We start from the raw sequence: 25,667 nt of genomic DNA, 5'->3' as shown, positions 1-25,667 counted from the left end.
CCCAACATGTGTTCTGTCCTATATTTACCCAGCCCTGGAAACAACCCAAATTCATTGTTGCGATCTGTCCATACAAGAGCTTAACAGCAAAAGTTGCAGTATATATAATATATTATTTTTATTCCAAATGTATTCCAGCAGAAGTGCGCTGAAAGCGTATTTATGAACAGTATATCACCTGCCTGCAATAAAAGATTATTCTGGTTCACAGTGAGATTGGAGAGCAGGAATATGAGATTGGAAGGATATTTTAGATACCAGATGAGATATTCTGAAGCTCTCTTCCTACCAATGATGGTTATTTCATTAAGTTAAAAAACAAACAAACAGGAAAGTTTAAAACATTTACATCAAAATGAGTAAAACGTCTTTCGGTGTGGATGAATAAGCAGATCTAATGTAGTAGAAACCTTTCCGTTAATAGCACCAGTAACATTCAGTAGCAAAATAAATTAGTTAAACATGTAAATACAGGTAGAAAACCTTTATACGGACTAAAAGAGATCCTTTAAAACTTTTAGACAGCATATCCCTGAAAACGTGAGTGGATATTCAAAGCATGAAAACTCATTTCAAAGCATTTCTACGACTATCAGAATGATAATTTTGTGTTGACCGTAATAAATCTATCCAAACCACACTAGAAATACTTCTGCTTAGAGATGCTCAATATCTCCTGATTCAGTTCTTGTTCTCATCACGATCCAGTCTAGATCAGATCAGAGTTGAGAATAGTTCAGTACAGCAGTCTCTGATCCAGCGGCAGACTTTCCTTCAGACATTTGAGCTGCTCTTCACCCAGTTTGATCTTATCTTCCAGTTTACGCTGCTCAATAATGAGCGCCGACTTCATTTTGACGAAGTGCCGGTAGTCTGCGAGACGCTCTTCGCTGAGGTAACTGGCCAGAATCTCATACACCAGACGTTCTCTTCGGTCCAAGTTTTCCTTCAGCTCTTTGGCATCTTCGTGCTGGCGAATCAGCAGTTTGCGTTTCTCTGTCAAAGTGTGCTGAAAGTACAACACATGCACACAGTAATTTTTAAACAATAGTTGAGTTAAATAAAACTGCCCAGCAGGTTGGGCAAACATTTAACCCAACTGCTGGGTTTGTCTATTTTCAACCCAACTTGTGTTGTTTTTAACGCAGCATTTTTTTAGAGTGTAATATCCGAAAAAAAGTACTTTAAATTAGTCCTAGTTCAGTCAACTTTAGACTTTTTTTCTCTAATATAAAATTCGAAGACATTAATCTCATGTCCTTTGACAGAACAAACTGGATATTGAAACGAAAGAAAAAGAAAATAAATGCATCTCATTTTTACCTTCTCGTCCGCTGACGTTCCCTCCTCCAGGTTGTTCAGAGCGTTTTCCACGCGAGCCAGTCGGCCAGACAGTGACAGCAGCAGACTGACCACTTTATCCAGGTCGCCCACGAACATCCGAAACTTCTCCAGCTCGTTGGGTTTGCAGATGGTCTGTACGGTGGCTTCAACTTCCTCTCCCAGAAGGTTATTGTCCTGTACGTCCTCCTGCAGGCTTTCACGCGCCTCTCGCAGAACCTGCAGCTTCTTGCTTAAGCTGTCAATCAACTCTTGCTGCAGACACACAGAAATGTGACATCACCTAATCGTCGACCATCATATTTCCCAGAATCATGTATGACTGGGATTTTTTAACCAATGAGAATTTCGGTTGTACAGCACAACAGGAGTAAAAACCAAGCAACAAAATGGAGCATTTTACCTTCTTGTTGGACAGGTCATAATCAAGTTCGTCCTCTGAATCCTGTTCCTCCATGTGCTCCTGCATGTCCTTCATCTTTATGAGCAGCTCTGCTTTAGGTGCAGACGTGCTGTAATATGACGAACTGCTCACTAACGACACTGACGAAGCCAAACTGTCCTCCAATCTGCAGAAATCAAACATTCATGGGTCACTAAAAAGAAAAAATTTGGGGGAAAAAAATCACCAGGTACTGTAAATATAGTTTAAAAGTTCTTAAACATAACAGATTTAGAGTCAAGTACATTATACTTGTTATACTGTATCTGTGTGTGTCAGTAGAGGGCAGTAGTGTACAGGTTTTCACTCTAAAGACAACTGATCTAATGCTTCATGACTCCAATTACTAAAATAACAAACACTGTAACTCCAGTTGAACAGCTGATGGCCAGAACATTCACATATCGCTGCTAATGATGAACAAATGAGAAATGACAAAACAGGAATGTCACATTTTGTTCAAAAAAATCTCACAAACCTGTCAAGAACATCTTCTGGCTCATATTTCACCTCAAAATACAAAAAAAGTAATTTTCAACCCAAAATACTAAAGTAAAGAAATAAGAAATTATAATGAACCTCAGGAGCATTAATATTTTTTGCAATTTTTATGACCTTTAAGCACATTTACTCTTCAAAAAATGCTCATTATCATAATAAAAATAAAAAAGAAATGATGTATTATTTAACCCCTTAACTGTCACCCCCCTTTTTGAGCATAGACATGAAAATGCACTATCCAAACTTAAATTGTTGTAAGTCGAGAATGCTTTGGAAAATAGACTTGTTTTACATTTTCACACTCAAACACTTTCAAAAATGAAAGTATGAAAGAGTTATAGAAGTTTAAATTTACTGTAAATCAAATATACTGTACTAATATTTTTCTCTTATATTAAATATATATTTTACAAAATACTTTTTACTCTAAAATTGATATAAAATCAAAGCCATATGTCTAACCAAGTTTTGTTCTAAGTTTGAATTTGAAGTTAAATTGAAGTTCCCATGAGATTTTGTTTAGGCGTTGTACCAAAAATATCCACCGGGTGTCATCCAAAATTCCACTGAAAATTTTTTGCATTCTCCTGTAACGAATTATTAGATTTCTATCACAAAACAGATGCCAAAAATGGAAGCTTGAAATTCAGACCTTTCCGACAAATGTGTTTTGTCAAGATTAGAAATGTTTTGACTATAAAGTAGGTAAAATAAATTTTATAATATAAAACATGACAATGCCCACTAGGGGGAGTAGCCTGCTAAAAGGATTTAAGGTACCATTTCCATGGTAATAAAATGTCCAATTTCAAAACAGTTTTCACGGGATGAATTCTGAGTTTTTAAGCTTTCAAATGATACACAATTTATGATGATTACTAAAATATGTGATACAAAAAAAGGCAATAAATAAAAACAGTGCCACGCGTCCCGCTAGCAGGACGGTAACAGTTAAGGGGTAAATCAGTGCAAAATGTATTGTTTTGAGAATCACATATATAATGATGATCTAATAAGAATCACCAATCATTACAACAACCATCCAACAACCAAAAACACCATCAAAAGTGTACCCAACTATCATGGAAAAGTTACAATTAAACAATTCTTAATTGTACTAAAATAGTTTAAATTTTTTTGCTATATATATATTATTTTCCTCTCTCTCTCTTTTGAATTTCAGGTGAAATGTGACTTGGACATGTTTTTGTGACATTCGCCCCTCTTTCTCAAACAGTGTACCTCTGCTGTGTATTTTTGGGAGACGTTTGTTTGGAGGTCGCTTTCCTCCTCTGCTGCACTCCCTCCAGGAGCTGCTCCCCCTGTGGAAATATTCCCTCCATCAGATCCATGGTAGTCTTCATCTTACTCTGATCCAAGATATCCACCAGACTCTTGTCCTTCCCCATGATATCTCTGGCCAGCTCCTCTCGTTTCAGGTCCTCCTCCGAATGTTCGGTCAATCCGTTGCTTCTGTCCGGCTCTGTGTTTTCTAGTACCGTCTTATCGTTTCTGATGGGATCTGGGCGGGTGTAGGCAGTAAACAGTGACTTGGATTTCTCTGGAGAATCAATTTTTTTTAGTTGGCCAGTTTTAGGCACCTCAGAGCCTCCAGATGATTCACCATGTTGAAGATAGTTTCTGTTTTCCCCCTCTGAACTGTTTTCTGCACAGATGATCTGTATGGGGACCTTCCGCCCAGCAGTGTTTGGCTCCTCCGTCTTACTACTGCAATATGGGGACAGTTTAGTCATGAGTTAGAAATGGTGACAGGTGACTTGTACTAGGCAAATTTTAGCAGTGAAACTGGCAATAATGATGACCCTAAATGGAATATTCATGGTCCTGACCACAATAGTCTATTTACCTGCATGGATCCTTTTTCTGCACAGTTGCAGGTGGTTCATCTGTGAGCCTCTGTGGATAGAACTGAGGAGAAGGAGAACGTGTTCTGCTGGCTGAGGTTACCATCAGGTCAGCGTTCTGCTTGGGAGAGGAACGTCCTAAAAGACGTGGTGTATGAGATAACGTTCCCTCAGTGTCTGATTTCTGGCCGTCCTCTGGTGCAGGGGTCAGGTGTATGTCTCTCTCCAGATGTTCTGCAGGACATGGTGAAGTACAGAGTCTTCGGGGGCCTTGAGTTGGCTCAGGAGAAGAGGTCTGAACCCTTAACATGGCATCCGGCTGTTTGGGTTGGGCGGACCTCTGCAGTTCAGAACCTTTGTTTTTAGGAAGCAGTTGCTCTGACATGGGAACCTGGAGATGATGTGAGGAGAGAGTTGCCGGCTGCCTGGTGTCAGGTCTGGGTCTCTGGTTAGAGGCGAGAGGCGCAGCAACACTTTCCGGAACATTCAGTAGAGGCTCTAGAAGCTCAGAGATGTTGAGTGGACTGTGCTCCCTTTCGGATACTCTGTGAAATAGAAATTACAATAAAACACAGATTAACAGTATGTACATTATCAGATCAGACCCTTGTCTCTGAACACCAAGCCTAACCTGGTGATACGGGCCTCTTGTTGATCCTTGGCTTCAGGCTGACATACCACAGGAGACTGTCTGGGTGGCAGAGGGATTTTCTGAAAGGAATGTGGATCTGTTAACACAAATGCCAAAGATTCTTCTACCTGAAGGACAGACCTGTCCTTCTTAAAGATCATATTACCCATCTTGATACCAAACAATACAGCCTCTCATCTGGTCCATATTGAATTATAAAGCTTATGAAGGTGATGTCTGGGGACCAAAAACTTTATCAATATCATGGCAAAACAAAGAATCTTCTTCATACCTGTCCGTAGAAGTCAGCAGAAGGGGAGGAACGGGATCTTTCATGAACACACACTGTGCTGTTGGATTCCTCCAAGCCGGAGTCCAGGATGTTTTCAGCTGAACGGTATCTGCCCGTGGTTCTTCTTTCCATTGGCTTTTTCTGCAGGTTCCATGTAGCCTCATATTCAGCAAACGTACCAAGCCGTTGTTGCTCCTCTGTATTAAGGTCGGAATGGCTTGACTTACTTTGTTTTAAGGGAGCTTGATGGATGCTTTCACAGTCTCCAGTTAATCTAGTCTTTCTCTCATTGTGGTCTTCATTGGGACTGAGCAGGGACTGCTTGGGAATGGGCTTTTGGAGAACTGGTTTGCAGGAACCTTCAAAGAAATTATACCGGTCCACAAAGGACCCAGCTGCTTTATCCTCAACTCCTACTTCATTGATCTTGTCCGGTTCGGAGAAGGAATGTATCTTTTTATCCATGGGAAATCGTTTACGACCCCCAATGCGGGTGACCTGCCCATGAACAGGCCCAGGTCTTTTGGGAAGTTGACCCGATGCAGCTTCGTTCCCAGGAAGCTCCAGGTCCCTCCTCATAAATGACGTGGCCTTCAGAACTTTGGCTTGGGCTTCCTTCAGATGATCCTTGTAAGTGTTGGTGAAGGAACCATCAGAAGACGATGTGGAGGTTTCATTGGACTTCCAGATGTCAGAGTCCTCCTCAACTTCATTTGAGCAGGTCAAGGTAGCTGCACTTCTGCTTTTCTGAAGCTGAGCCCTCTTCTGTTGGATCTCGTTGCGTAGAGTTGTGGCGTAGCGGTCGCTCCGTCTTCCCTGTTTACCACCGATGGCATCAGTTGATTCTTGACCACCTTCTTTGGTTGTTACGATCATTTTTTCTGCCAACTTCTTGCTCTCCTGGGCCAAAGAGTGCAACATGGGGGTCTTGTGTGGACAGATCTTGTGATCCTGCTTGCTGATCCATGGATTGTCCTGGAGGTGAGTGGACATAGGGTTCTTCTGCTCCATCTGGTTTTTTGGTACGTGCCTGGAAGGCTCTTTCTTCTTTTGAATCTCTCTTTCCCCAGAGCCAGACATTGAAATCAGATGATTTGGTAAAGGGGATGTAGCTTGAGATTGAGGAATGATGGACTGTTTACTGTAACCGTTGGAGCTCTTGTTCTCAGGTAGATTGAGTTGGGGATACTTTGTCTTCACAACCTTTTGAGAACCAACAAAGCTTTTGTCTGTGGCACCTTGGGTGGTTCCCATTTCAGATTTTCGTTCATCTCCTATCCAACCCTGCGTAGAGGATTCCAGGGATGGCTGCTGGGCAGTGATGCAGTAGTAACGGAAATGAGCCTGGCCCTCATAGTTGGGGTCAAAGGCCATGCTGGTTCTGGCTTGGTTTCGACTGCCAGCATTAGTGGGCAAATCTTGAAGGCTTTGGTAGTAGCTTCCAACGCTCTGGGTCTTTGGTGAACCTGTAGCGTTAGGGTACACAGAAAAGGGACTACCATCGCTGTGCTGTCTCTGATGCTGTAGCTCGTAAGTAAATGGGTTCTGCCCTTGTCTTACATCAGTGCTTGACAGGGAAAAGAGTTTGGTAGGGTTTAGCTGATTTGTGTAGTCTTCAACCGAAAGATACGGCTGAAGAAAGTCCTTCTTTGGAGGTGGGTTGTAGCTGTGTCTCGGTTCATGTCCTCGTTCACCATCCAACTGTCGATCCACAGCTCTGCAATGAGGTTTCTGTGGTGGATATACAGATCCCGCCAAGCTCTTCTCATGAACTCTGGTGGCAGTGAAACTATCACTACGCAAGGGAGGAGGAGGAGCTGGAGGAACTTGAGTTGTGGACATCTTATTCTCTGGAATATGCCACACAGGTCTATGGTTGGATCTCCCAGTGGAGGAGAACTTGGAGCTAGCTTGCTCCTCTACACTGGGACTCACTCGTCCCCCATTGCCCATGGGGATCTGCAAGTATCTATGGCAGTCATTGGAAACTCCTAGATCATTGGTAATGCCTCTGTAAAACATCCCTTCTGTGGGAGCGACACTCCGAGGTGCGCTGTGGTCAGTTGTGCCTGATAAAAACACTGGGTGTTCTTCTCCACCATTGGGTTTGCTTGATATCGGCTGCTCTTTTGAGAAAGCGTGAGATGAAGGCTCTACACTTTCCATATTTCCCACTGAGCTGAACTGGCAGGACACTTGTCGCTGATTGGTCTGTCCCCAACAGCTGGTGAAGTCTTTTGTGGGTGACCTGATAAAATGCAAAGAAAATAAATGATGTTGATTGAGAGCTTAATTTATATCCATTGCATACAACCCATCAGAATCTCACCCTGCATCATATTTTGTCTGCCAAGTGGGGTCAGGTACAGGGCTGGGTTCAGATTTGGGGCCGTCTGTGATAGGGTTATCTGTGGATTTAGCGGTATGCCACGAATGGGGTCTACATGATGATTCATTCCTCCTGAAATAAAAACACAAAGACATGCTTAACTACTAAAACAACAACAGCTTCAAATTAGATTACTGTTAAATTTTCAGAAAGACTACTTTAAACAGGCTTATTCTAGAAATTGTAACAGTTTTGTATTTCTGCTCTGAAGACCCGTTCACACCAAGAACGATAACTATAATGATAACTGTAATAACTATATCAGTGTCTGAACCAGCTCTTTAAAGCAGGATGGATTCTGATTGGATGCCATTAGCCGCGTTTCCACCGCAGGAACTTTCCCCAGAAGCTAGGGACTTTGGGGTGGTACTCGGTGTGCAGGAACCAGAGTCTAAATTAAGTTCCGGGTAAAAATTTCCCCCTCAGAAATTCCCTGCTCACGAGGTAGTACTTTTTCAAAGTTCAGGAACATTTGGGGGTGGGACTTGGGTGCTGAACATGCTGATTGGTTGATTCCACGCAGCATTTTATTTCAACCACCATTTTTAAAAGTCTGTTGCGGCGCATGCAGTAAGAGTTGTTTGCTATTCGAATCAACAATGGAGTTTAAAAAATACAACCGATGGACCAACGATGAGGTTCAGACTTTATTAAGCAGTTCTATGTCACCGGACTAATTTGCCTAATCTTCACGGTACTTTAGACAACGATGGAAACGCAGACAGCAACAAGTCTGGGGGGGGAAAAAAAAGTTAATGGAACAAATTGTTCCAGGTAAATTTGGGGGGAAATGTGGCTAAATTTTTTATCGTTCATCAGCTGGAAAAAAACGATCTGAAAGTGATTCCAACAATATCATTAATTCTGCTATTCATTTATATTTAGAACAATTTATAGATCTATATCTTCATTGTTATCATAATAGTTATCATCCTTGGTGTGAACGGGCCTTAAGAGATCTACTTTAGGAACTGCGAATAACATCATTTATTCCTTTTGCAGAATATAACTTCATGATAACTCATTTAGATGCACAAAACGTACCCTTTGAAGCGATTTTTCCTGAAATGCATGGAAAAAGGTGGAAAAGGATGGGATAAAACACAAATTGTGTAAGAAACACAAGTAGAATATTTGTTCATTTTTGACAAATGTTCATCAGCACTCGTCAACAAGACAGCAGGAAACACTGAAGACGCTCACAGGTTCTAAAGAAGCCAGTGAAATTGACAGCACGATAATAGGCTTAAGCATATAATCCCCGTCTTGCACGTGAACAGCACAGCTACAGCTAAGACGCCACATGGCAAAGGATGTGATACTCGGGTCTGGCAGGGGCGGACGGGCTGATGGGTGATAACTACAGGGCTGAGGATCACGAGACAGAAGCCAACAGCTCCACAATACCTCATAGAACTTCTCAAAATCTTCGTGAGAAAGTTCCTTGCCACGTGCACTTCACTTTCTGCAGGCATTGTTTGCGTTACAATATCCACCATTTTAAACTTCCTGTGCAACAAGGTAGAAAAAACACAATATATAATGTAGAGCATCTGAAGCATAAAACATGAATTGCCCATTGTTGTAAAAAAACATATGATTAGTCATTATAAAGTCTTACTGCTGTACACTATTTTTGTTCTTTTGCCATATTACACATTGTATTGAATGTGTACCATCATCACTCCTACTCACTCCACACTTTGCATTCATTTACAATCCACTTAGGTTAACCAGGGTAAAGCCATGTTTCCGGACGGACGGTGTCACCATATGCCGACCAAACAACAGAGCAGCAACTGCATGCGATAAATGGGAGCTTAGCCTTTCAATCTGTCACAAAGGAAGATGAGTAGCTACACATTCTTCTCAATCTGTTGTCTGTCTGAGAGGCCAATTCATCACATCAGTTCACTGCCATTCAGAATAATGACCGATATGCAAGATCAACACTTATTTGGAGTTTTAAAGTTCATTATTTGCCCTAAATTCAGTCTATGTTCTTGTTACAGAAATATAATCTAATCAGATCAAACTGAGCTGACAAAGATGAGAATGTCTCTATCAGGTCAAGTAAAAACACAACATCTAAACTTGAGTCTTTTTATATACAAGTCACTATACAAATGCAAATGGCCAATGCTGAAATTGTCAAGGAGACAGAAAACGCTGCAAGAACATCCAGTTGAGCCGAGAGAAACGTCTCAGACAGAGAGAAAAAACACAGTCGGCAAAACTAACTGTTTGCCTACAATCGAAATGCGCGCGTCTTATCGAATTCACAGTTCACGGGAATTTGGAACCAGTTCTCAATACCCAACCCTAGTCTTTACTCATTGTCCCTACCCACTATACCTGAGATCCAGTTTCGATTCGATGACCTTCTCGACGTCATCAGATGACGTTAGAAAACAGCGTATCATCATGATGCGATCGGATCTCGGATGTCATATAGCTTTAGCAAAGCAGCATGTAATGAGATAAGATCTATGCGTCGTTTTATGTTGTGTTTGGGCTTGTTTGAATCAGGAATACCTGCTTTAAATAAATATACACCTATCAGGCATAACATTATGACCACCTTCGTTATATTGTGTTGGTCCCCCTTTTGCTGCCAAAACAGCTCTGACCCATCAAAGCATGGACTCCACTAGACCACTGAAGGTGTGCTGTGGTATCTGACACCAAGATGTTACAGCAGCCACCAGGAAATACATGTTCTGCATGGTCTGCAACAATGCTTAGGTAGGTGGTGCGTGTCAAAGTGACATCCACATGGATGGCAGGACCCAAGGTTTCCCAGCAGAACATTGCCCAAAGCATCACACTGCCTCCACCGGCTTGCCTTCTTCCCATAGTGCATCCTGGTGCCATGTGTTCCCCAGGTGAGCGACACACACGCACCCGGCCATCCACGTGATGTAAAAGAAAACGTGATTCATCAGACCAGGCCACCTTCTTCCATTGCACTGTGGTCCAGTTCTGATGCTCACGTGTCCACTGTTGGCTCTTTCGGCGGTGGACAGGGGTCAGCATGGGCACCCTGACTGGTCTGTGTCTATGCAGCTCCATACGCAACAAACTGATGCACTGTGTATTCTGACACCTTTCTATCAGAACCAGCATTAACTCCTTGAGCAATTTGAGCTACAGTAGCTCATCTGTTGGATCGGACCACTAGATGAAGAGATAATCAGTGTTATTCACTTCACCTGTCAGTGGTCATAATGTTATGCCTGATCGGTGTATGTGGTCTACTATGGTTTACTAATGCTTAGTGAAGATACAAACCAAAACGCGGCCCAAAAGCCACATGTTCCTATTTACATGTAGTTTGGTCTCTACCTGAAACAATTATGCTTGTTCTATTCTGTGAGTGAGTGTTGACAGAATTTTCATTTAACAGATCACATTTTCAAGCAAAGGCACATTTTTATTTTTCAATTTAGTTATATTTTCAGCTCATATTTTTGACCTTTTTCTCTTTCAGCCAAAAATTGATAATACTGTTTTTAGCTGTCGAAATTTGCATGCCTAATTTTATCTCATGTATTGTAAAATTATGTACTTTTGTTTAAGGTACTGAGATTGAGGTACACCCTATTTCATCAAGGTCCAATCACTCGCCACTGCTCGCATTTAGTCTAGAACTACAACAATCATCATGATTTCTCTTAAAATGGGGACAGGAGACGTGTCAGTTTATAAATGGGAAAACAACTTTACTTATCTGAAAAAGCAACTCAGATATTTTGTTTAAAAGTAATGTGTTACTTTACTAGTTACTTAAAAAGAAAAATCTGATTACTAGTAAAATCTGATTACATATCTCACGTTACTTGTAATTACTTGTAATGCGTTACTTGTAATTACTTGTAATGCATTACTTGCGATGCATTACTTGCGATGTGTTACTTGTAATTACTTGTAATGCGTTACTTGTAATTACTTGTAATGCATTACTTGCAATGCGTTAAGGCTGGTGCACACTGTACAATTTTGGCCACGATTTGGTCGTCTGAGACAAATTTTGAGAATCCTAAAAGATTCCTATAATCCTAGGCAAAAATCTGTAGTCTTTGATTGCTAGTTTGACATGTTCACCAACAGCCGATTAATGACCGTTGCAATCAAATTTTACCTCCAACGAAATTCTGGCAGTGTCAGAAGATTTGGCACACAGTCCTGCAGTGTGACTTCTCCTACGACAAACGTCAAATTGTCTTCATTTTTCAAGATAAGCCTTGATCAAAATTAACGCTACAGATTTCTTTGTTAGCCACCATTTCAGTGCCGTGTGTAATGCAGCTCACTGTCACTGAATGTGTGTGGGTTGATGATGTAAAACTCCGGACAAGTTTTCAAGCGCGTGTCCATTTTTAACACATCTTGACTGTCGTACAGTCTGACATATAGGACAGGTGAGATTCCACAGTGTGACATGAGGATCATGTTCGTACAGTCTGACAAGCAACAATCGTAAAGGACTACTATAAATCGCACAGTGTGCACCCGGCTTTACTTGTAATTACTTGTAATTACCCTCAACACTAAGTAAAAGCAATCTTGCTGAAAAACTTTAAATCACATTCAGTATTGTTTTTGTAGAGCAAAATAAAGAGATAAATGCATTACCACAAACACTACGACTAATTAAATGCTGACGAATATAATCAAACTTAACTTACCCAGTTTCTTGACCTGATTTAAACTAGAAAAATCATAAAAAAGGTTGTTTTATTCAACGTCAGGAGCTTCTTTACTGCATTGACTTTGCTTGGCTGCATATTTTCCCAGGCAGTTGCATTCCTCCGATGCTTTTAAAGATGTGTGGACACAAAGGAACCTCTAGGAGTCAGGAATCTTAAGACATGTGTGGAAAGACCTCCACTGCGTCTACAACTAACAGCTAATGTAGGTTAAGCGTCTGGCCTTTAACCCATATATGCTGAAAACACTGTGTATGATGCAATCACACAGCCTGAAACAACACAAACAGTGAGTGTGTGTCCCAGTCAATCGCAGATTTCCTTGAGGGATTACAGACGCGCGAGACAGGGGAGGGCGAGGAGGAGTATTATAGTAACATGCTCCGAAATCTGCTTATCTGATTGGCTGAAGGTCTATCAAATATCATGGGCATATGAAGCAGGACTAAGGACAAATAAACATTTAAAATAGATAAATAGTAATAAATAAATAAAATAAATAATTATTAACAATAATTAATAAAACATAATTAATACAGGCTAAATAAAAATCATAAATACAGCATTTTACCATATTAAGAACTAGCCCTCTGTCTAAATGTTGTATTATATGTCACCACATTCAGAGGTGCAAAATAACAATACATTTTTTTGTATTAATTACTGAAGAATAACTGAAATAAAATCAATGCTAATAATTAGTTAAAGGGGTTAAGAAAGCACCAGGATATGCTGATTTTGTTGCTGATCATGAAATCTGTTTTATTTTTTTCCAAATTCTGTGTTTTTCCATTTTAATTTTTCTGGATTATGTTTTTTTCCAATTAAAATTTTTTTGTACTCTATTTTAATGGTTAAATTCAATTTTAGTAATGAAAAAGCATGTCTAATTAATTGAAATCATGAAACTCATACAATTTAAACAACAATTTATTAAAAGTTTAACAAAAATTAAATTTTTTAAAACCTTTTTTTTTTTTACCCTCAAATTCTGTTTTCTGTTTTAAGTTTCCTGGATTCTATTTTAATGGTTTAATTAAATTTATAATCAAAAAGTATGTCTACTTAATTGAATTGAATTGAATTGAATTATAATATAATATATATATTAATTTTTTTAAATTCATTTCTATGAAATGTTTTGTTTTTGTGTTTTTCAGAAATTCTGTGTTGTGTATTTTAATGTTTCTGGCAATCAAATGAAGGCATAAAATATTAATCTAATTTATCTTTTAATCATATGACATGAAAAACGTTTTTTATCAAACAAAGTGCTGCACAACAGAGCTTTACTGTTAAAATTAAAACATGGAAGAAAAATTGTGTTTACTCCTTAAAAATAAAGTTTTAATAATTTATTAGTGTGAGTATTATTATTATTATTACACTGAGATGTAGCTAAATTCTACTGTACAACAGTAATATATTTCTGTCACAATTTCTTCAAGTTAAACCGAACTTTTATTTTGACGGGTTGCAGTGGAGACCTTTGAGTTTCTGTGTGTTTATGATATGACGATAGTTTTTCCTCAAATGAAACGGTAAAATGCTGATGAAGTGACTCTCAGATCGGAATAACACCGAAGCTGAAAACACCGTGAGCGTCACGTGCTTCAGTGCGTGTGGTAAATGAAACCGCGCGTCTGCGCCATTCATTCACACCGAACATGCAGGATTCATATTTAAATAGTCTTTTTGCGGTTTAATATTAACGGACACTAGTCTATATTGCTATATGATTTAAGCATATTGACCTACAAAAATAAAAATATTTATTCATCAAAAATGTAACAAATTCCGTGACATTCCGCGTTATACAGTAAATTCCAATTTTATGACTGGATTCCGCGGTTTCTTCAGCAAATGCTGACGAGTGTTTGCAGGTTGAGCAGTGAGCTCATCGGCTACTGATACAGCAGGAACCAATCAGCTGTGCTCTATAGAGAATGATGTGGCAGGTTAAGGACCTATCTGGCTGAATTCTCCGTTAGCTGAGTCACCGTTCAGAACACAGTGATGATCCTGGACTGAAGCCTGAATAGAGGCAGACAGACACAACAATAGAAAGTGCCGTGATGATCAGCAGCAGGATTACGGCTCATACAGACAGCCAGCGAGAGCAAACGTTTCAATGCACACACTATAGTCATTTTAACCGTGGTACACAGTAAAAATGAAAGTAAAAAAGTGGACATTTCATTAAAATACTGTTAAATTTACAGTTTTTAGAAACTGTCAACTGTCAAAAACGTAAATTAACATTTCCGGAATTTCCTGTGTGACATTTTGTTGGTTTTTCGTTTCATTTCTTTTTGGAATTTTCACTACTCACAATATTTATACTGCAAAACGGCACAGAATAGTGCACAAGTACGCAACACATCTGACGTTTCTCCTTAGACATTATTTATGTACATTAGGGTTTTCTGTTCCATCTTATGTTGTTAAATGAATGTTTACTGCAGTATTTTAGTGTCATGTGATACCATGATGGTGTTTTGTATGTTTATGACACTGTATCTTTATTTACTTCAGCCACTTTTCAGTTTTTAAGGTGGTTGTCAAGATTTTCTAAAGGTGAAAAAAACCCAGATTTGAATAATTTAGTATATTAACATTATTTCAGTTAAGGAAATATACATTTTTTACAGTAAATTTAAGCAGGTTAAATAAATATTAATTAAATTCTTTCATATCTAATTCTTCCAATCTGCTCTCCACAATCATTTTACAGCTCTGTAGTCTTACTGCATGTCAACTGTTGTTTCTATTTTTATTTATCTTCCCTAAAGTATTTTAGGAGAACCATCTGGGACAAAAGTGAACATAAAATAAAACTTCATTAACATCCTGTGCCAGCAGCTTCTCTAACCAACTCCTGAAAACAAAACTTCATCTTCAATCAAGAGGCGTTTGAGATCAGTTTCTCTTACGGTCTCTAAATACGGCCGCGTCTCAAATCCCTGAGCTTCAGCGGCCCTCGTCAAACCGCTCATGATGTAACAGGTGTCACGGCAACCGAGGACAGTCCGAGACCACATGACACGAGACGACGACACCGAGAGACCGCCATCAAACACGCCCCGTCCGGGATTATTAAAGTTCACTAAAACTAAAACCATAAATTAAAATTTTTTAAAAATTGTTACTTGAAATTAGGTAAACGTTAACTGAAATAAATTAAAATATTTTAAAAATTATACTTATTTTATCTCAAGGCAACATTTGTCATTTAGTTCAACTTGATCTAATAAAATAACTAAAACTGAAATAAAAATAAACATATTTAAAAGCCACAAAAAATAATAAAAATGTCAAAAACAGCAGCATAAAAAATTCAGTTACTTTAAATAAATGTTTTATCATTTTTACTTAGTTTAACTTGATGTAATAAAATAACTAAAACTGAAAAAAAAAAAAAAACATAAACTAAATAGACATTTAAAAAATAAAAATAAAACAAAAACACAACAAAACTACTAAAACATCAACTAAAATTAAAGTGAAAACTGGAAACCTAAATAAAAAATATTATAAAAACTATAAAAAATATCTGTATTACACTAAAATAACACTGGTCTAGTGCTTATAATGTCATTCTGACATCAAGATTTCTGTCATATTTTTAAACTTACAGTTAAATAAAAATTAAACTAATTATGATGTATCAAAGAACACACTGTACCTTCATGTGTACATAAATACTATATTGTTTATGGCCATCACCACATTAATGTCATTTATCAACAAATCAATATCTGGATATCAAATGTAACATACATACAAATGTAAACTATGTACAGGTAAAAATGTCACAGGACACGCATCAGCACAGACAGACACTGCCGTGAGTGTGAAAGAGCAGATACCTGTTGATCTGAATCTCGCAGTGTTTCCATCTCCATATAGTGGAACGTGCCGCACGCTGACCAGAGTTCAGCCTCGTCTGTGTGCTTACTATGAGCCCAGAGACCAAAACAATGAGCTCACGGCCAGCAGCCAATCACTGCGCACCAACAAACTCACCTAGGTGATGGAATCATCCATTTCTCTAACCAGAGGGGGGGATTAGAGTGAAAAAACACAGACATCATGACGACTGAAACATGAATTTGGACTGGAATGACGGCAGCAGTGTCATGTGGAGCACATCTCTAGAAATAAAGTGTGTAAATAAATCAAACATTATTTTATCTGGTTGCATGTAACTGTGTATTTGTTGTCTTCCTCCTGGTAAATCTGTGCTGAGAGTAATTGGATTCAGGGTTCAGGCTCTGAGCTGGACGTGACTCTGAAACCGTAGTGTTGATCAAACGGATTTGATTTTTATATTTTATAAAATGCTTAATGATGACTTTTGCATTACTGTACTCAAAAAGTCTACTATAATCCTGACATTATACTGAAGCAAGTTTCAAATATAGCCTGAAACAAAAGAAATAAGTGCTATAAAGCCAGAATAAAAATTGTGCACAGGTTGTTTCAGTCTTTAGTTCAAAAACTAAAGGAAAAAAAAAGATTTGGATAATTAAGTCATACATTAAAAAAATGCTCAAATTTCATTGCAATATATGCAACATATCAAAACAAATGTCATTTATTGCATAGAAAGATGCACAAATGTTTTTGTTGGAAATGAAGACGAAAAATTAATTAAGCTAAAATCACAACAACAACAAAAAAATGTTACTTGACATTAATTAACGTTAACTGAAATAAATTAAAATATAAAAAAATTATACTTATTTTATCAAAGAAACATTTGTCCTTTTCATTTAGTTTAACTTGATGTAATAAAAGAACTAAAACTGACATAAAAATTCATTATAAAAACTAAAACATATTTGAAAGCCACAAAAAAATAATAAAATGTCAAAAACAACAGCATAAAAAATTCTGTTACTTGAAATAAATGTTTTATCATTTTCACTTTTGTCATGTGTTTTGTTGAAAACGAAGACGAAAAGTTTAAAGTTTTAAAGTTTTTAATTAACTAAAACCACAAAAAAACATCTGAAATCAAAAAAAGGTCATTATTTCAGCTCATTTATTTTAACGCTAGTAACTGAAAATTGATAAAAATTAATAAAAACTATATAGACATTAAAAATAATAGAAATGACAAAAACAACAAAATTACTAAAACTAACTAAAATTAATACGGAAAATATAAAAATAAAAAACGAAATATTAAAAATAATAATTATAATAGCACTAAGTAGAACATGTCCATAATTAAACTATTTGTGCACTGATACAAGAAACAAGGGCTGCATCTGAAATCACAAACTTCCCTACTATACAGTATGTGACAAATCAAGTGTGTCTGAATTCACAGCACTCATAAAAGAGTAGATAAAAAGTCTGAGAGATTGTGAAGTGTGCATATGATGGAAACTATACTATCCCATGAGGCCACCAGTGAGGATTTGTCAGTGAATGACACTGGTAGGTCACATGATGATGACAACATGGCGAATGTAGTACGTCCAGATTATATTCATACTACACACACATACTATATAGAACATACTTTTTTAATGGCCGTCAAAATAAGTACATACTAAAGAGAGTATGTGATTTAGGACGCAGCTATGATCTGATGCAATGCTTTTCAGACATTTTAAGCACCACTGGATGGCGCTGTAGGGCCTGAAATGCTCTGATGGGGCGACAAAGGGAATGTAACGCTGACCGGTTACTGATGTGTTTGTGTACAGTCAGTACGCATGAATAAAACTGAGTAAATAAAGTTGCTCCATAACATTACAAAAACATACATTGTGTATCTATTATTGACTGGATCTCAGTTGTTGGGGAGGATGAACTGCACAAAACTCTTCTTAAAATCTTAAATGAATTCAAGACATGACTGTGAGTGAGGATGTTTCTACAGTCTCATGACCTCATAATACATATAAACTCCCAGAAGGCCTCTGATGACGGCAGCCCACTAGCGTCCAGGAGAAACACAGACCCAGAGGCCCCAGACCCGCATATGAGGCGTGACGACAGACAATGGCCGGCCCTCGAGCCTCTTGTGTGTGACGGCGTGCAGCAGCACACAATAATGACACCTCTTTTGTTCCACGCTGTCAAATAATGGTGTCGCAGACTCACAAACGTCATGGTGATTTCTGCCGTAACGCCTGGAATAAACACCGAGCTTCAAACTTGATCAGAATGGAGAGAGAACGCTGTGACGGAGCTCACAGGACTGTTTCTGCTCCCGCTCTTTTCTCTGCTACATTCTCTGACGCTGTGCTTTAGTTTCAACCAGACACGACATACAAAAACAATACAATGACAAAGACAAAGAGAAATCAACATGAATATTTTTAGAATAAAGTACAAATTTCCAGGCCATTGCTATGGAGTTGCTGGGATGCTCTGGCTGGTTGCTAGGATGTTGCTATGCATTTGCTAGGATGCTAGAATGCTCTGGGTGATTGCCAGAGTGTTGCTATGCAGTTGCTAGAATGCTCTGGTGGTTACCAGGGTGTTGCTAAGCGTTTTTAGGATGCTCTGGTGGTTGCCAAGGTGTTGCTATGCATTTACTAGGATGCTCTGGTGGTTACCAGGGTGTTGCTAAGCATTTTTAGGATGGTCTGGTGGTTGCCAGGGTGTTGCTATGCATTTACTAGGATGCTCTGGGTGGTTGCTAGGGTGTTGCTTTGCAGTTGCTAGAATTCTCTGGGTGGTTGCCAAGGTGTAGCTATACAATTGCTAAGATGTTCTGGGTGGTTGCCAAGGTGTTGCTATAAAGTTTGCTAGGATGCTCTGTGTGGTTGCCAGGGTGTTGCTATGAATTTGCTAGGATGCTAGAATGCTCTGTGTGGTTGTCAGGGTGTAGCTATACAATTGCTAGAGTGTTCTTAGTTGTTGCCAGGGTGTTGCTATGCATTTGCTATGATGCGCTGTGCTGTTGCCAGGGTGTTGTTATGCAGTTGCTAGAATGCTCTGGGTGATTGCCAGGTTGTAGCTATACAATTGCTAGAGTGTTCTTAGTTGTTACCAGGGTGTTGTCATGCATTTGCTAAGATGTTCTGGGTGGTTGTCAAGGTGTTCCTATACTGTTGCTAGGATGCTCTGTGTGGTTGCCAGGGTGTTGCTATGCATTTGCTGGGATGCTCTGGTGGTTGCCAGGATGTTGCTATGCAGTTGCTAGAATGCTCTGGGTGGTTGCCAGGGTGTAGCTATACAATTGCTAGAGTGTTCTTGGTGGTTTCATTCTGTCTGAAGCACAAAAAGCCCACCCTTAAGTCTCTGTGATATTCTGGTCTGAACTGGCAAAACTGATTATTAATAGAGTCATATATGAGCTGAATTCTTGGCTGAAAACGAGTTAAGAAATAAACTCAGGACTAAATTTTGTCCTTGAAGAGGATAAAAATGTAACTACCATATTTATCAAACTACTTGCTGACTAAAGCACTCAGGTCAGATAGGAACATCTTGCAAAATAGCTGAAAGATTGTGTGATATTCACAGTGTGAGTTTCATTTCCAGACAGCGAACACCTTCCCTTAGACGCTGAGGAGAAACTCAACACCGCGCGGCCCAGCAACAATCCACTGCATGTAAACACAGAGCACATATTGTGGTTTGGCAACAGTATCAAGCGTAAACACGTCAACATAACGACGAAATCTCATAGGAAACCCGGAATGCTTCAGTTCAGATCCAGATTTAAATTCATACATATGTAGATAATGTGTGAATCAAATGTATGGGATTTTCTTAAATATGGAATGAAACCCTATTTTTTTTAATGCATGTCACTGGTCTTATTATGAACAATTCATCTGTGCATTATTATTGTTTTAAACACATTTTGACCTTGTAATCTTTAATCAAAATGTGACACTTATTTTTCACAATACAATCAACACTGACTTCGCATTTTATGTCAACATGAAACTAGGGATGGAGGATATATCAGCCACCATATCAGTATCGGCCGATAGATGTTCATCTTTAATGTTATCGTTATCGGCCCGATAAGAAAATTTGGTCGATATATTGAAGTTGATAAATAATTATTATTTCCAAAAAGGATGGGGAGACTTTTGTCTTTGTAATCAGGCTCTCAGAAATTATATAAAAAATTTGGATTTAGATTCATCGGCCAATATATCGGTTATCGGCTTTCAAATATAAAGAATTATCGGTTATCGGCTAAAATTTTCATATCGGTGAAATAAATCCATTTACCCCTTATGCTGTGTTAAATCCCTGTAACACCTTTGGGGTCAAAAATTCCGGGTCAAAAATTATGAACACTCGTGAACACTAAGTGTTCTCCTATTTTCAATCTCCCCCATTCATTTTCAATGGATGGTCATTTTTGACCAATATAAGCTCAGATCAGTGAGGCCTACGATCAATCACTTCCAAAAAGAAACGCAAAACATGTACTAATGGAAAGAAAACAAGTTGACAAAAAGATTGAATCCAATATTTGATGATATTTTTTGCAGGACGGTTATTTTTGACCAGGAACTATAGAAGCTTGTTTCCGACACTAAATAAAAAATAAAAAAGGTAAAAGCGACTTTTTATCTCACAATTTAGACTTTTTTTCTCAGAATTGTGAGATATAAACAATTGCAAGTTATAAAGTCCAATTGTGAGTTTATATCTCATAACTCTGAGAAAAAAGTCAGAATTGCATGATATAGTTGCAATTCTGACTTTTTTCACAATTGCGAATTTTTATCTCACAATTCTGACTTTTTTCTCGTAATTTTGAGATTTTATCTCACAATTCTGACTTTATAAGACACAATTGAAAGTTTAAATCTTGCAATTCTGAGAAAAAAAAGTCAGAGTTGTAAGATAAAAAACTGCAATTACCTTTTTATTTTTTTATTTAGTGGCGGAAACAAGCTTCCATAAGAAACAGCATAAGCATAACAAGGTGGCGGGAAAAAATCCCCAAAAAGTACAAAAATTAGTAGCTATACCCTGTGTGAGCGAAGTCATTATGTTTTAGTCCAATGCATTAACATTTACTAACATTTTCGGGGAAAAACAAATCCTCTCCGGGTCAAAATGACCGGAACACAACACAAGGGTTACTTCTGTGACGTATTTCCAGTTAAAACAGGATCTTCAAAAAGAAAGCCTGGGGAAATGATTGGATGGTTTCTGAATTTGAAATCACATACTACTCGTATTCTGCCAGTGTCTCTGTACGACAGGTGGTTGGAGGAGACGTCAACTAAAAAGCAAATGAACCAGCAGATGGGGTCAGTGTTGATTTTACGACTTTTAACGGGGAATCCTACCGTTTTATTCCCAGAGAGAGCGTCTTATGTGAGCTTTTAACCAGACAAATGGCCTCCAGTCTGTAACCGCTGAGAAGAACCGAGTTAACGCTGACTATCTCATCACCGATCTGGAGTCGACCCAGCGCCGCTCGACTTCCGTCCTCCACCTAAACAAACAAACAAAAAATGCAAAGAGTTTAAAACAAACATCAGCACTGGCAAAAAACAGTCACACAGAAACATCGACATCTGCTTCACCGCAGACGTTATTTCACTGCAAGTTTAAAGTGGTTGGATGACAGAGTCAAACCCCTGATAACAGAAGCAGGGATAAAACCAGCAGCGATGAAGCGGCTCTTTTCCTGCTCATCTCTGACACGTCTAGAGTTATTTAAGGAATATCTGTTTGCAGCTTCCATGTTGGGATGGATGTGGTTTGTGTCTCTGCTGAATGGAGATCTGCTGGAAGTTCTGCTCAGGAATGATACGTGACAGGAAAAATGTAGTCAACAAAAAATTATGGGTTTCATTTTAGTTGTTTAATTAAACGTAATAAAAATAATAAATAATATACAAATCATATATATTTTCACCAGATAATTCACAGTGTTAAAACTTTAATTAATAATAAAAATAAAAAAATTCAGCTGATTAGACATGCTTTTTGATTTTTTTTTATTATATTTTTATTATTTATTATTTTAAATTAAACCATTAAAACGGAATCCATAAAACAGAAAATACAGAATGTGGGATATAATAAAACAGATTTCACAGGGTCATATTTTAGGCACATTAAAAAGACAAATGTATTGTTTATGCGTGACTCAGGAAGTCAGAAATCACAATAAGACGAGGCCTCGTGTTCAGATCAACATCATGATGAGGACAAACATGAACAAAGAACGTATCACTCAACCTGCATGACCTGAAAGTAACATGGGAAACAGTATAAGGTCCTATCAGATCCATCAGCTGACAGTAAAAGGAAACCCGAGTGCAGCAGTTAAATATTCAAGAGCTCGAAACTTCAGATTACAGCTTGTTTCACGTCCCATAAAGTCCAGAGCAGCTGATTTCAGATCAGTTTGTGATCATGATTTGTAAGGGTTCAGATGGTTTCTGTGCTGTACACTCAGTAGTGCTCACAAACGTGACCTCGGTGGTTTTGGTTTGGATGAAGTGCAGGAACAGCACAGGATTCACAAACACTGCAACACTTGATTTGGCTCTTTATAATTCACATCAAAGCAGTGCTGAAGAATTACACAAGAATAAGATTACAGGAAATTATAGAAAAAAAATGTTGGGAATTCTAATTAGATCCAATTTGTTTATTTTCATGCTGCTTAATCCACAGAGACCGAAACTCCAACAACAGACAGAAGAACTGAACAAATGCTGCAATGACAGATTTAAACTACACTCTAAAAAATGCTGGTTTAAAACGACCCAATCGCTGGTTTAAAAACGACCCAATCGCTGGTTTAAAAACGACCCAATGGCTGTTTTAAAAACGACCCAATCGCTGTTTTAAAAACGACCCAATCGCTGGTTTGAAACGACCCAATCGCTCGTTTGAAACGACCCAATCGCTGGTTTAAAACGACCCAATCGCTGGTTTAAAACGACCCAATCGCTGGTTTGAAACGACCCAATCGCTGGTTTAAAACGACCCAATCGCTGGTTTAAAAACGACCAATCGCTGGTTTAGAAACGACCAATTCGCTGGTTTAAAACGACCCAAACGCTGGTTTGAAACGACCCAATCGCTGGTTTGAAACGACCCAATCGCTGTTTTAAAAACGACCCAATCGCTGGTTTAAAACGACCCAATCGCTGTTTTAAAAACGACCCAATCGCTGGTTTAAAACGACCCAATCGCTGGTTTGAAACGACCCAATGGCTGTTTTAAAAACGACCCAATCGCTGTTTTAAAAACGACCCAATCGCTGGTTTGAAACGACCCAATCGCTCGTTTAAAAACGACCCAATCGCTTGTTTGAAATGACCCAATCGCTGGTTTGAAACGACCCAATCGCTGGTTTGAAACGACCCAATCGCTGGTTTAAAACGACCCAATCGCTGGTTTAAAACGACCCAATCGCTGGTTTAAAAACGACCAATTCGCTGGTTTAAAAACGACCAATTCGCTGGTTTAAAACGACCCAAACGCTGGTTTGAAACGACCCAATCGCTGGTTTGAAACGACCCAATCGCTGTTTTAAAAACGACCCAATCGCTGGTTTAAAACGACCCAATCGCTTGTTTAAAAACGACCAATCGCTGGTTTAAAAACGACCAATTCGCTGGTTTAAAACCGACCAATTCGCTGGTTTAAAACGACCCAAACGCTGGTTTGAAACGACCCAATCGCTGGTTTGAAACCGACCAATTCGCTGGTTTAAAACGACCCAAACGCTGGTTTGAAACGACCCAATCGCTGGTTTGAAACCGACCAATTCGCTGTTTTAAAAACGACCCAATCGCTGGTTTAAAACGACCCAATCGCTTGTTTAAAAACGACCAATCGCTGGTTTAAAAACGACCAATTCGCTGGTTTAAAACCGACCAATTCGCTGGTTTAAAACGACCCAAACGCTGGTTTGAAACGACCCAATCGCTGGTTTGAAACCGACCAATTCGCTGGTTTAAAACGACCCAAACGCTGGTTTGAAACGACCCAATCGCTGGTTTGAAACGACCCAATCGCTGTTTTAAAAACGACCCAATCGCTGGTTTAAAAACGACCCAATCGCTGTTTTAAAAACGACCCAATTGCTGGTTTAAAATAACCCAATCGCTGGGTTTGTCCATTTTCAACCCAACTTGGGTTGTTTTTAACCCAGCATCTTTTAGAGTGTGTGATTTCAATTTAAAATGCATTTTTTTAAGAACTTAAGGTTTGTTTTGCTTCTTTGTATGGGTTGCACAACTTGGCAAAAAAATCATAGTGATTATATATCAATATGATCATAATAACTGTTATTGTTCTTATTTATTTTAATTTATTATGATAATTAATATAATAATAATACAAATTATTTTAATATTTAAATAATTAAATTCATTATAAAATATAATTATTATATTATTGTTTTAATAATAATTTTATTTTACAATATAACTATAATATTAAATTACTAATATTTATGTCTTAATTTCTTCATTTTCAAATGTTAAATCATTAAGCAGCCATTTTGGTGGAAATCAGGAAATGTGTGTGTTAAATGTCAAGTGTGATTGTGTAATAATTCAATAACACTTGATTCCATACTTTGACGCTTCTAATGCGATGATGTTGTGCAATGAAGTGTGATAAACTGTTACATGTACGTCACTAAATATTTTATAAGTAACATTGACACATATAAATAATAATAAAGATAAGAAAAATTATAGAAAGTATATAAATTATAAAAATACATAAATATTATATTAATATAATAATAAATTATTATTTAAAAAATAATAATAAAACAAAAACTAGGCAAAAGTATTACATCCAAGAGTACAATAGTGAAAAAACTTAATATAACTAATAGTATTATGACAGTATTTATTGGGTTTTTACACATGAAAACACTTTCACATTTTAGGATGGGGGTCCCCCGAATTGATTATTATATCCAGGGTTTGCGTATTTCCAGTTATTTTTCCTCATAAGTGTGTGATAATGAATACCTTGGTGATGATGAGCGGCTCGTGATACTCCAGTCCTCCTCTGACAGTGAAGCCCCACGGAGATCCTCCTCTCAGCAGAACCTCCATCAGCTCAACACCTTCATCTCTCTCCTCTTCATCATGATCTACTGACCTGTGATCTCCTGGTAAAACTTCACAATCCACTCTGGAGTTTACGATCTCCATGACGCTCCAGTATCAGTTCATTCTTCTGTGTGAGTCAAACTAGCAGATGGTGTCTCTCATTTTGTACAATATCGCCTTAGCGAGAATAAAAACGACGTGAATTAACAGAAACACCCGGACTAAAGATATCCAGCATGAAGTTATGAATCCACCGGCGTGTCTCAAGCGTCATGAATGTAGTTTGGCGTCTGTTTGAGCTCCAACTGTTGGACATGATCAAACTCCATGAGATCTGAAGAGCAGCGCCACCTGCTGACCCGAGGACAATCGATCACATTAATGAAAATGTTTCACATGTGAAATTCATGTGGTTTTGGGAATATATGTAAGTAAGGGAATAATATGTAAGGGAATA

At 38.3% G+C, this 25,667-nt stretch overlaps 1 protein-coding gene across 2 annotated transcripts; it reads right to left on the bottom strand.

Annotated features, from left to right (window-relative positions):
• Positions 1–93: 93 nt before the first annotated feature.
• Positions 94–25,518, bottom strand: shroom2b (shroom family member 2b). Of its 2 annotated transcripts, XM_051913438.1 has the most exons (12): positions 25,127–25,518; positions 21,461–21,609; positions 8,869–8,970; positions 8,506–8,523; positions 7,402–7,533; positions 5,073–7,320; positions 4,781–4,860; positions 4,152–4,694; positions 3,527–4,012; positions 1,745–1,910; positions 1,324–1,596; positions 94–1,009 (listed from the first exon to the last, which is right to left on the bottom strand). In XM_051913438.1, exons 1-12 carry the CDS (start codon positions 25,310–25,312, stop codon positions 737–739), a joined length of 4,656 nt encoding a protein of 1,551 aa, XP_051769398.1. In that variant the 5' UTR covers positions 25,313–25,518; the 3' UTR covers positions 94–736. The 2 variants fall into 2 exon arrangements, with proteins under 2 accessions (XP_051769398.1, XP_051769397.1); XM_051913437.1 differs by lacking the exons at positions 8,506–8,523; positions 8,869–8,970.
• Positions 25,519–25,667: the final 149 nt, after the last annotated feature.

The sequence above is a fragment of the Ctenopharyngodon idella genome, chromosome 11, assembly GCF_019924925.1.
Source record: "Ctenopharyngodon idella isolate HZGC_01 chromosome 11, HZGC01, whole genome shotgun sequence".
Lineage (NCBI taxonomy): Eukaryota > Metazoa > Chordata > Actinopteri > Cypriniformes > Xenocyprididae > Ctenopharyngodon > Ctenopharyngodon idella.
This window is presented reverse-complemented; position numbering and strand designations above follow the sequence as displayed.